At 45.1% G+C, this 13,124-nt stretch overlaps 1 protein-coding gene across 1 annotated transcript in view; it reads left to right on the top strand.

The window, feature by feature from the left end:
• Positions 1–431: 431 nt before the first annotated feature.
• The window catches only part of LOC146178072 (microtubule-associated serine/threonine-protein kinase 2-like), a 44,249-nt gene continuing 31,556 nt past the window's right edge, over positions 432–13,124 (top strand). Inside the window, exons 1-3 of the mRNA XM_084579625.1 lie at positions 432–678; positions 3,844–4,111; positions 4,323–4,488. Coding sequence (XP_084435751.1) covers positions 435–678; positions 3,844–4,111; positions 4,323–4,488 — 678 coding nt within the window. The 5' untranslated portion in view covers positions 432–434. The remainder of the gene's footprint in view (positions 679–3,843; positions 4,112–4,322; positions 4,489–13,124) is intronic.

Raw genomic sequence — 13,124 nt, forward strand, 5'->3', positions numbered from 1 at the left:
AACAAGGCAATGGATGACATATTTATTTATATTCCCATCAGTTTCTACATTTTTAGTTGGCGTTCCTTTTAGGAGAACAAGCTGAGCCCGTGGCACAGGAGTTTTCAACAGAAAAACCTTTTATTTGTACTAGAGGCCTATGAGAAAATATGTTTCAAAACAAACCTGATCTCAATTGGATCGACAGCAATATTTGTAAGAGTATGTGAGTTGGAAAAAGTGGCGAGATCATGTGAGTGGACGTCGCATTAACAAAAAGTCGCACTGTCCTCAGGACATGTGAAGATGACAATAGTCATATAGCCTTTTGTGCGCTGACGTCATGTCAGGGAGATAATGGGCACGTTACAATAGAAGGGAGTCTGAAAATAAATAATGGAGTCGTGGGCATTTCTTCAAAGCGTCGCACGATGATTGCACACACAGCTGCCGCCATGGAGGAGAAGAAGCGAACGGCGGCCAAGGTGGTGACCACACTGTTCCCGCGAATACCCAAGGTCACTACCGTGCTGCTCGAGTTCTTCATCCGCCGTGAGAGCAAGGTGGAACTGACAAGAGAGCCCCTCTCTCACTTTTGCCAAGAAGAAGTGGTGCTGGCCGCTCAGGACATACTGGAGAAGCTGAATCGGCAGGTCATCACCTTCCAGGATATCCGGGACACGGCCGAGAACCTCATTGGTGAGGTTGTGCTGCGTAAAAGTGATCCAAATATCTGCAGGAGTAACTGGCCGTTGCCGGTCTTTAAGGTCTTTAAGGAATCGTCATAGCAATCATCAACATATAGCTAAATTTTTGCGTAACTCTGGGACAGCGTAATTTATACACGTTAAGAACAAACCCGTCCACAAGGTAGGCCTTCTTCGGACACCTAAGATAGAAGAGAGGGATAGAAAGTAAACATCTGGGCGGCCAAGATATTGTACGCCATTTGCAAAAAAAAAAAAAGAGTGTTTGGAGTCTAATGGTTTCACTTCTGTCCTACACCGTGCGGTTCATAATGTGCGCCCAACCTATAATGTATCATAATGTATCGCTAGTCTCCTACAGGTACAAAAACTTTTATTCGTCCACTTCCAACGGGTACGACTTCCACGAATGCTACAGGAGCTCCCTAAAAGTCCTAATAGAAAACCTTCTGGGGTCCATAATTTTGAAAAATCATTTACATTTGAAACAAGCGAGTGCCAGACAGCGCCTTTGTTCTGAGCGTGACACAGTCGCATTGCATTTCAAAATAATATTCCAAAAAATAGTTGAGAGACGAAAACACAAACTGGGCAAGTTTAAAAATAACAAAAAGGAATGACAGCCACTCAGAGTTGAAGTGTATTTATTTATTTTTTACAATAACTTCAGGGTACAAGTGTGCGTTAGAGTAGAGGGATGGATACGATATGTCCGATGGAAATGCAAAATGTTGAGATAATAAATCAGTACAGAACTCTAAAAAACTAGTTCACTGCTAGAGTTGGCACATGAAGAAAATATCAAACAACAAGGAACAACGAGGTACAAAATGTAATTTCTAGATGACTGAATTGGTGTCAAAAAAATCCCATCAAAAAACACAAAACGCAAAAAGGAACAGACTACACAATGAATATCAAAATAAACGTACAAGCAGTCTGAACACTAGACAAGAATCTTTGTAACGCGGATTTAAATTTTTACTTTAAAATACTTGTTAGTGATGCGAACAGGTTCCAATCACGACAGATCCGAGAAAGAAACAGATTTGAATAGGCAACCATGTTTGAGTATAAAATGTGTGCAAATTTGTGCCTTTTTACTGTGGTTACAGTGAAATGGGATGTACGATGGTGGTTGAATTCATAGAGAGTGCAATACTTAAATGTGGTGGGATATTTCATAAATAAAGAACAATGCAGACAGCTTTATTACAGTCGGTTGGAGCGGAAGATGTAAGTATGCTTTCATATTGATAACGCTGGCTGTCCTTTGATAGTTGCCTATGATTAACCGGGCTGAGCGATTTTGTACTCCTTCAATGAAACGATGCAAGGGAGAAATTACAACAAATGTATCAAAGTGTACAATTGGCTTTAGCAATGATGTATATATGTTTAAAGTATGTTCTGAAGGAAAGAAGCCAACAGTCGGCGAGGCCAAGGAAAGCATTGAGGACTGTATTTTGTCTTTTGTTTTAATTTTTACTTCGGTAATGACATAAATTAATAACGTAATCTGTTTAGGGGAAAGATAAACACAACGTAGAAGGAAAAACAACGTGCCGATGGTGGGAACCGAACCCACGACCTCCGAATATCGCGTCCGGTGCTCTTCCAACTGAGCTACATCGGCCGCTGTCCCACCTGCTACTTTCTTGGGTACTAATGTTGCCTGTATACGAACCTTGAGAGTGCTCACCAGCGCCACCCTCAACCATGGTTGAGAGTGGCGAGCACTCTCATGTCCCCTTCGTTTATCTGCTTGTAGCTTACGGGGGTCTCGGTTCTGGCAGTCTTGAAGTCGTAGGTAGCGTAAGAGGATTCTAGCACAGCTTTCGCCCTCGCTCTTGATCGCGTTCTACATGACGCTGGCGGTAACACAGAACGTCCACGTCCACCGCTATGGTTGAGGGTGGCGCTGGTGAACACTCTCAAGGTTCGTATACAGGCAACATTATTGCTCAAGAAAGTAGCAGGTGGGATAGCGGCCGATGTAGCTCAGTTGGAAGAGCACCGGACGCGATATTCGGAAGACGTGGGTTCGGTTCCCACCATCGGTACGTTGCTTTTCTTTGTGCTTTGTGTTTATCTTTCCCCTAAACAGATCGCGCTACTAATTTATGTCAATACCGAAGTAAAAATTAAACAAAAAAAGACAAAGTACAGTCCCCAGTGCTTTCCTTGGCCTCGCCGACTGTTGGCGTCTTTCCTTCATTTATTATAACGAGCACCCTCATGTCCCCTTCGTTTATCTGCTTAAAGTATGTTCTGTAATTTAGAAGCAAACGCTGGTGCAGAAAAGCACTGTGAAATTTTCTACAAGTCTGCGAGGGTCAGTTATGTGGAGGCAAACATTTCTTAGTTTTTCAGTGCAGAACATTCAGGGCAGCTCACATGAGCAAAGCGGTATTGGGACGAGCCAGAAGATAAGTGGCATTTTCTCCGGAGCACTTTCCAACCGTAGCTGGGAATAAATTCAGTGCTGGAGGTAGGGTGCAATTTGAACTGTAAATGTCCCAAAAATGTCATAAGATACTGAAGCTTCTAGTCTCCAACCTAATTGACTGCTTCCCTCTAAAATACTACCCACCGAAACCTCAAAGCAATATTGCAATAACTACGTAGACATATTCGTGCTGTTGAGGGCTTTATACTTTTAGGGTTACATACATATTGGAACACGAGGAGCAGCAGGAGTGAAAGCCGTCAGTGGACAGAGAGGTCGAGCACTCACAGCAATAGCGATGCCGCTGAGAACAAAGCTCGGCATCTTCATCATCTTCACCCTGTCCATCGACTAAGTTTCTTGTATATGTATACGTTCATACCGTCCTGCATACGTACACGAATGCGTGCTAGAAAAACTCCTGCTCTTCAGTCTTTGTCCACATTACAGATTTTTGGTAGTGTGGGGTTTAATCCCCTGACATATTGGCTATGGAATAAAATGTACTGGAGTGCTCGGGATGAATGTATACGCTTTGGGATAAAAAGACGAAACCATGATCGCCTTTGCTGTTCGCCGCCGCTGCCAGGCTCAGTCCCGCTACCTTGGGATGGACAGCAGACCGCCAATTCCGCTCTGTCTCCGCGGCAGTCATCGCCGATTTCCCTCTGCCCGCTTGGCATCGCAACCGGACGCTCTCTCGTGCAGGGCTACACAACATGGCTTACAAGAAGGCGCAGGACGTTGCCAAGGATCTGGGTGTCAGCATCCGCAAGCTGACCGTCATCATCGGAGAGCTGGCCACCTCACTAGAAAAAATATCCGATGTGCCTCCGACAGACTGGATGGGTGTAGGTGACACCGTCGTAGCCAAGACAGAAAACCTGAACATAGCGGAGATTCCGCCCTTTTGGAACTACATTCCCAAGATGAATGACTTCCTCCCCATTAAACTGCTTGGTGCCGGAGGGTTCGGGTGAGTTATGTGCAAGCCCATCAAGTTTGTGGGTTCGCCGCTTACCAACGCTCATTGGGTTTTATATCGTGAGGCCTGTAACAGCCGCTACCTTACCGCTGCCAGAGCCAGGTTAAAGTCCGATTCAGGAACACTGCCTGGCAGCAGTGAGGCAAAGTAGTAGAAAATTAAGTTGCAATAGACACCGTATCTTCGCTCATTTCTACCGCAGTGCAGTGTACAAGGCAGCCTACAAGCCAACCAACCTGGTTTGCACGTTAAAGCTAGTTGCGTGCGACCGGTTCCAGAGGCACAAGCAGGCTGTCATCGACAAAGTGGTCGCCTCTGTCATCAAGAATCCCTTCCTGGTCAAGTACTACGCCTGTTACGTCACTCGTGTAAGTATACGTGGTTCCAGTCGCGCCAGCGTCAAGGCACTTTATTCACCTGCGATAACTGCCGATCTAGATGAAAGATAACCTAGGTGGAGCATGGAATGGGGAAATGTGGTGTTCGGCTTGTTGTCGTAGACGAAAAAAGCCAACAGCCTTCTGGTGGCGTAGCAGTCGATGCTGCAGTTGACATATCTAGCCGCAGTAGATAGTAGAAAGGAGCACCGCTTTCCTCCTGTGGTGGCAAGCGTTGGTAAAGTGGAGAGCTGTAAATTTCAGAAAAAGACAACCAGAGTGAACGGAAACGGACTGCGCAATGACTTGGGGCGTACGGGGAGAAGAAAGGAATGTACAACCGGGATGGGGCTGCCACGGAAAAAACAAAGGTTGGCTACAGCGGAACGAGGACGCTAAGACAAGTGCCGATTAATGCACTCCCTGGCGATGGTGTTATACGAGAAGCCGAAGTGCGACAGCCTTAAAAGCAAAAGTGTATGGTCGGAGCTGATAAATGTAAGATTTACGCGGTTTAACGCGTCTAAACTAAGTGCAAAGTATTAAAGCACTATAGTTCGGAGTATTTTGTCATGGTAGATGGTAGACGCTGATCACGTCGTCACTGTCTTGTCATCCGCTCTTATTCATCGCATGGCGCAGCGTATCTCAGCCCTCAGCATCTGACACGAAGGACCAGGCTCGCTATAGACCGTTTTCGCGGCGAGAAGGAAAATAGCCTCGCACCGGAGCACGCAGTGCCACTCTTCCTTTCTGGTAGTATGTGGGGACGCGGTGGCAACAGCGATGGCTCCAAGGCATACTACGTGGTAAGCGCGTGCGCTACGCAAACTTTTGCTCACAAAACGCCTTGAATAGCCGAAAAGCGTCTAAGATGCACAGTTGATGTGACAATAAAGACGGGCAGGCACTGTATTTTCAGTTTTTTATATATTTTTGTACGCTTTTTACATACCCTACCCCGGTCCTTTCTTCCTCTCTCTCCTCGCTGTTCGTGTCATTTCCGCTGACCGTAGCTCAAGTGGTAACATGTGCCGCGGCTAGCAAAACCTTTCCCTTTACTTTGTTGTTCGAATTACCAATCGAATAAAAACATAACACACATTATTAACATAAGATAAGAATATTAACGACGGTAGTATTCGTGCGTGTTGCAGTAAGCTGTTCCAATTGCAACTCTTTCAATCGGGCGATTACGAGCGGCACCGGAATTTTAAGCACCAGCTGGTGTTTCGCCTTAAAACATTTCGTGCGGGTTCCGAAAATTGTTGTTAGAGAAGACACACGAAAAACAATCCCTGTGCAACAAGCAGCCGTTGGGAAACAAGCGGGTGATGTTATTTGCGGCAAAATTTACGAGATGCCGTCTGGCGAAGAAAAACTATTTCGCTGCAGTTATTTGAAATTTATGAAGATGTGAAAGAACATGCATGTTCCGCCCGCTTGAAAACAACGATGCTTAATAAATTGGTCGTCAACTCATTATTTAATGTAACAGCACTAGCATATCTTTCTTTCTGAACCGTGCCGGCTTTTGTGGCGATAATAAACGTGAATGTGGGCATGGAAACAACCATTCCCTAAAAGAAGCAAAGTTCTCGACAACAAAATACAAAAATAAAAGCTATAAAACAGCAAACTAGGGAGGAGGAGGAGGAGGAGGAGGAGGAGGAGGAGGAGGAGGAGGAGGAGGAGGAGGAGGAGGAGGAGGAGGAGGAGGAGGAGGAGGAGGAGGAGGAGGAGGAGGAGGGGGAAAAAGCTTTGTTTAACTAAAACAATGTAAACACTTCCAGGCGGACCTCTTAGTCCAGGAGCCCTCTGGCTGTTCCTTCTAGCTTATAGCCCGCTCGACCAGCCGCAACTGATCTGCAGGTTGCGGGGCTAGAAGGGCAGCCTCCCAGGAGGAGGGGGTGGGGTGTTTGATGGGAGGAACGCGGATGGGATGTGGGCATTCCCATAAGTAATGATAGAGGGTGGGCGGGGTGGCGTTGCATGTGGTGCAGTATGGTGGGAAGTCCGTGGGGTGAAAGATGTGGGCACATTGAGGAGATGGGAACGAATGTGTCTGTAGTTGTCGCCAGTATGTGCTGTCGATGCGAGAAAGCGTGTGATGTGGCGGCGAGTAGGTGGCACGGCAACGACGATAGAAGTGAAGAATTGTAATGTAGTCAAGAGGTTCGATGGGGGTGTATAATGAAGGTTTGGGGAGGCCATCCACCGGCGCCCGGAAACTTAGTTCTCGGGCAAACGCATGAGCGCGCTCATTTCCGAGGATGTCCTCGTGCCCAGGAACCCATGTGATGGTGATGAGATCGGGAGGGGTAGGTAGAGTAGATAATACTTTAGCAGATGGGTGTGGGAGGGTTCCTCGCAGGAGATATATGTATGCTGTTTGGGAGTCTGTGCATATTGTGGTGTGCTGAGTTTGCAACTGACTTATGTGTGCAATAGTGAGTGTAATGGCCAAGCATTCGGCCTTGGTGATGCTGGTGCAGTGGATGGAGGCGGCATTGATATTGAGCGGCGAATGTCCGTGAACACATGCAGATGTGAGAATGTCCGGATGGTGTGAAGCATCCGTGTAGATGATGTCCTGACGTGTAGAGTACTGCTTGGAAAAATATGAGGCTGGAAGGCGACCCTGTCCAGTTCGAACCTGAAGACCCAGCGTGTCCTGGTCCAGAGAGCTTGGGCAACGGCGGCGGTCAGTGGCGTCCCGGAATAGGCTCTGCCACTCAGCTCCACACCCAAGCGCACCTCCCTTCCCAAATCATATCATTATAAATAAATGTTTTCTCCTCCTCCTCTCGGCAACAAATGGGATATAAAATAATTGTTCATAAAAGTAGCTTACGCTGAGGTCATTATAAGACATTATTCTATAAGGTCCCTATTTCGTAAGAATTCATCATCATCATCATCAGCCTGATTATACCCACTGCAGGACGAAGGCCTCTCCCATATTCCTCCACTTAACCCGGTTCTGTGCTAGCTGCATCCACTTGACCCCTGCGAACTTCTTAATCTCATCCGCCCACCTAACTTTCTGCCGCCCCCTGCTACGCTTTCCTTCCCTTGGAATCCAGTTTGTTACCCTCAGCGACCATCGGTTATCCTCTCTTCGCACTACATGTCCTGCCCATGTCCATTTATTCTTAATTTCTACTAGAATGTCGCTAACTTGAGTTATTTCTCTGACCCACTCTGCACGCACCCTATCTCTTAATGTTACCCCTACCATTTTTCGTTCCATAGCCCTCGCGGTTGTCCTCAACTTAAGTAGAACTCTCTTGGTTAGCCTCCACGTTTCAGCGCCATAGGTGAGTACAGGTAAGATGCAACTGTTATATACTTTCCTCTTGAGCGATACCGGTAAGCTGCTAGTCATAATCTGCGAGTGCTTGCCAAATGCGCTCCATCCCAATCGCATTCTTCTTGTTATTTCCTTTTCGTGGTCCGGATCTGCGGTTACTACCTGTCCTAAGTAGACATATTCGCCTACTACTTCCAGTATTTCGCTACCTAATGTAAACTGCTGTTCCTTCCCGAGGCTGTTGAACATTACCTTAGTCTTCTGCATATTGATTTTTAAGCCTACCTTTCTACTTTTCCTGTCTAGGTCATCAATCATTATTTGCAGTTCATCCCCCGAGTTGCTTAGCAAGGCAATGTCGTCAGCAAATCGCAGATTACTGAGGTATTCCCCATCTACCCTTATCCCTAACTGCTCCCGTTCCAAGTCTCTGAATAATTCCTCTAAACAAGCTGTGAATAGTACTGGGGAGATTGTGTCTCCTTGCCTAACACCTTTCTTTATGGGAATTTTGTTACTTTCTTTATGCAGAACTATGGTTGCTGTGCAGCCACTATATATATCTTCCAGCACTTTCACGTACGGCTCGTCTACCCCCTGATTTCGCAATGCCTGCATCACCGCCGAGATTTCAACTGAGCCAAATGCTTTTTCGTAATCAATGAATGCTATGTATAAGGGCTGGTTATATTCGGAGCATTTTTCTATCACCTGATTGATGGTATGGATATGATCGATAGTAGAGTACCGTTTCCGAAACCCTGCTTGATCCTTTGCTTGATTGCAGTCTAAGGTTGTGCTGATTCTATTAGCGATAACTTTAGTAAATACCTTATACGTAACAGACAGTAAGCTGATTGGTCTGTAATTTTTATGGTCCTTAGAGTACCCTTTCTTGTGAAGAATTAGACAAGAATTATTTGTCCATTTTTCGTTTCACCTGGTCGGACATCAGCGTGACGGCGCCTCAGATGAACGCATCTAGCAGCACAGAAATTTCAGGATAGCAGGTCCAGCGGTCAACAGTCATCATTGTCACTCACCGCACGCACCGGCAAACCGGTGGCTGAGTCATGATGATAATGTAAAATCCGATCGCCAAATAACCTATGCTACGCAATGCCCCGGCTTTCTCACCTGACAACAGTGACCTAGCGCAGACGAAATGGGGGCCAAATAGATAATCGATCCTTATAAATATAGAACCCAGTTGAGTTGTGATAACTCCGCACAGTAGCCGCTCAAGCTGTAACCAGAGTATATGCAGTATCGGAGGCCACAACAAATGTAGTGAAATTAGCTCTGCTCCTAAAAATGTCATTACGGCAAGATTCCCTTGCTTTCACTGCACAAAGTGCTACGCTAGCCCGTCTCTGGAAATCCATCAAGAATAGAAAGTGGATCGAAAGGAGCTCTGCATTGTTTCTTTAATTATCCCCGCGGCAAATTAAAACTCAAACGCTAATTGTAATCAGGCTTATAGTCCTTGGCCGACCCGATCAGGCGCATAAGTTCCGGTCATTTGTGACCAAATGGCTTAAAAGCTGTTGAAAAAGTTTTAGTGCGTAGCACTACTAGCCGCAATCACGAATTTCTCCAACGTCTGTCCGAAGCCGCTCACTCACTTTCTCTTCGATGTGGATGTGGAGAAAAAGAAGTTGGCGAAGCGTGCGCCGCGCGGATCAGCATTGAGGAGGCGGAGCGGAAGCATAGCTGCAACATAAGTCGTTTTCTCTCTCCCTCTCTGTCCGTTTCTCCGTGCACTTGGGGAGGAGAAAGAGAAGGTGGCGACGTCCGCATCACGCGGCTTAACAATTAGGGGGTGGAGCGGCCGCACAGATGCACCCAGTGAGAGTTGGGCGTGTCACAAGCGTGTGTTACTACGGACCAGTCGTGCGTCACTCGCGCGTCCTCAACTTCGGCATCTCTCCCCTCGCATCAGTTACTCCTCAGCCTCCACGGACAGCAGACGTATACGCTCAGTGCTCCCTGAAACTCGGCTCCGAGAAGCTCGCGGCCTCGTGAAGAAGCTTGTTTACCTCCGCGCCTTTACTGACGCTCACCTTCAAGCGCATTTCCTTGCTCTTGGATTACCTTTCTTCGTCCTGGAGACCTTCTTTCGCTACTCGTAATGTGCTGATGTTGAAACTCTGGATCATCTGTTTCGCTAATGCCCTACATTCTCCTCAAATCTCTCTCTCGCCCTATGATCCCACCCCAGACTTTTCGGGCACAGAGCAGTGCATTCCAATAATTAAACTTTAATTTTGGTTGGTGATTTTAACAAGGATCGCCGTAAGCATCCTAACTTTTTGAAGCAATTCGAAGAACACTATAAGATTGGCGATGCCTGGAAATATGGTTACCACGCAGTAGAACAGTGTTCTAGATCTCATTTTTCAAAGTGAACCTGCTGTTTCTAGTGTGATCTATGATTAGTGCGAACAGATTCCAAAACATTGTTCATTCATCTCCATGATAATAAACAATAATGAATCATGTACAAAGAGTGGAATCATATTCATGAGAACGTTTTATATCCAAGCAAAACGAAGCATAACATAGTGTAAAACGCAAGAAAACTACAGCAGGGATAAACTGTGCTACTCACCTATTTCGCATTTGATTAAATACGAAAAGCGGCTGTAAATTTTTGCTTTCAGTCAGGTACTTGCAGACCGCAAAAAATTTGAATTCGAAAGCTCCGAAATTCCAATGTGCGCTATTGTCTCCCGTTTCGCGGATGCGACCGGACATACCAGCATGGCGGTTGTTATCAACTTAGCCGCTGGATGGCGCCAACTACACAAAATGGCAGTGCCCGTGATAAAGCAGTCACTCGATAATTTTCACAGTACCGCGAACGTCCCATCGCGTGCTGGAAACCTTGACCGGCGCGGCAATGAAGCTTCCAACCGCTCGAAACGCGCCTCTGGTGCGGCTATATTCAAGTCAAACGCACAGGACATTTTGAAACCATAATGGGTATTTGCCTGTGCATTGCCTTGAAGAGCACCGCAGCTGCTTTAGAAACAGTAGAGAGAGAGAGAGAAAGAGAGAGAGAGAGAGAGAGAAAGCTTTATATAATGCAAAAAAGAAAATATTTATTATTTTTAAAAGGAAACAGTATAATATTCAAACAGTGAACTACCTTGTATGGAAGGCTGAGCGGCGGTCTGCATGCGGATCATATCAGTCCTGCCAGATAGCTCTATAGATTATTCCGACACCTTGTTATTCTATTGTGATTTTCGTGGTATTGTAATCAATCGCACTTTCTTGCCTGCGTCGATTACCACCGTAAATGATCACATTGAATGATTTCATAAGGCGATGTAGATGCCAACAAACTGCACGTCGTCGCACATGCGCGCGAACATTGATGCAAGCTCACTCGTGCTTGCTTGTTAAACATCTTTATTGACGCAATTAACATCGTTATCACTCATCTCTATCATTGTTACTCGTTTCCAGTGAGTTGCGGTCATTCAAGTCGTCGTTTGCCTTACTGGTCCTTTATTAGTCATGATGAATCATGCCTAGTATTATAGTCATTACTACTCATAGCTAAGCATTTTTACTCATTTTCAATCAGTTGCGGTCATTTAAAGTCGTCGTTTTACATATAGGTTGTTCGTAGTCATGATGAGTCATTGTGTAGTCATTACCAATTTAAGCTATTGTAGTCATTTCCAATTAGATACGGTTATTACCAGTCATCGTTCGTCATATTGGTCGTTTCGTAGTCATTGGCAGTCATGAGTTGAGCCAACGTTTCGACAAATGGACTTGCCTTCGTCTGGGCAGCGCGATCATCACTGGCAGAGGTGTAATTACGATTTTGCATCCGATGAAGAAAAGCTAGAGAGGGGGAGGAAGAAGGGGGGAGGGGAGAATAAAGTAGGTTAAGGAGTGAAAAATGTTTCTTTGTTATGTATTTCTCGGCCAGGAACCGGTGATCCAGTGGCCTGAAAAAGAAAATAAAAAGCGGTAGCAGTAGTGAAAACTACAATGCGAACCTGCTTTAGGTGCTGGCTCACCTTTCTTGGAAGGGAAGAGGCATACCAAAGGGTCCTGATGAAGAATACATCTGCAAGGGAACAGTTATCAAAAGTTTTCCTCAAGAAGGGGAGAAAGACAAAGAAACAGAATATTAAGCCAAGTGAACCACAGCTGCATAACCTGAAAAAAAAAGGGTTCAAGGACCAACCAAAGCAAGAAGTGATAAGAAGCAAACGTGTTTGGAAAAACACGCGCAGCTTATTCTGTAGCGGAAGGGACATAGAGTGCACACGTGCTGTGAATAAACTATACATATAACACTATATGGGATTGTTTTCCCGACTAGTTATGGCGCAGAGGCAATATATTTACCTGACTCTAACGTTCCTTTCAAGATATTTATTCCTGCGGGTTCCCATGTTCTAAATTTATGGATTAGATATGCCTCTATATTTTTCGTCCCTTGAAGATTTAAAGCCTGACTGGAGAATATATAATTTAATTTCTTCGAACTTATGGTCTCTCTAATTGAAATGCTGGGAAACTGCTTTCGGGAGGTTTTTGCCTGATGGTTAGGCCTTACGTTCATTGACTGCCCTGTCTCTTTGATGTACTATGACAGAAGGAGCATTCTTGAAGATAGACAACGTTTGAGGATGTGGTATTAAAGCCTGGTTTCACGTGAAAAGTGAAATCGCTTGCTGTACTTTTTACCGTGGTGTCGTTTTGTGTGACTGCACGTCTTACATCTGGGTTGAGAGCAAGGATGTGGTTGTGTTGGATGGTTGTTGTCGAGTTTAGAATATATCTGAGGTTTGCGTTACGTTTGTATGTTTCCCTTGGTGCCACCGGGAATAATTTCTTCAGGCGTTCATTACACATTAGCATAAAGTGATATTTCTGCAGAATATTGTTTATGTTTCGAAGGGCATTGGAGTATTTCGTTACAAAAGAAGACTGGCGTTCAGTGTTAGCCTTTTGTAGTTGCGGTTTAAAGTGGTTGCTTTTTCGAGAGCCATATTAAATTTAAGAAAAATAAGAAAAAAAACGATATACAAAACTTAGAGACAATTACAAACAATATAACATTTGCAGATTGAATACAAAACGAGCACAAATCAGTGAAAAAAAAAGTAAACAAGAGTAAAAACTTGACAGAGGCTCAGTTCTCAGTTTGTTGAGCATTTTCGACTAAGCAGGCAACATCGTTTCCAAAGCTTCTCTAAATTTCACATTGTTCGTGAGGCAAACAATTTTTTTTATTTAGATCTTTTCATTCACTAATTGCCAGATGAAGGAATGAAAACTGTAG

Source organism: Amblyomma maculatum, chromosome 9, assembly GCF_055883805.1.
Source record: "Amblyomma maculatum isolate TAMU_Amacu chromosome 9, ASM5588380v1, whole genome shotgun sequence".
In the NCBI taxonomy this organism is placed as follows: domain Eukaryota; kingdom Metazoa; phylum Arthropoda; class Arachnida; order Ixodida; family Ixodidae; genus Amblyomma; species Amblyomma maculatum.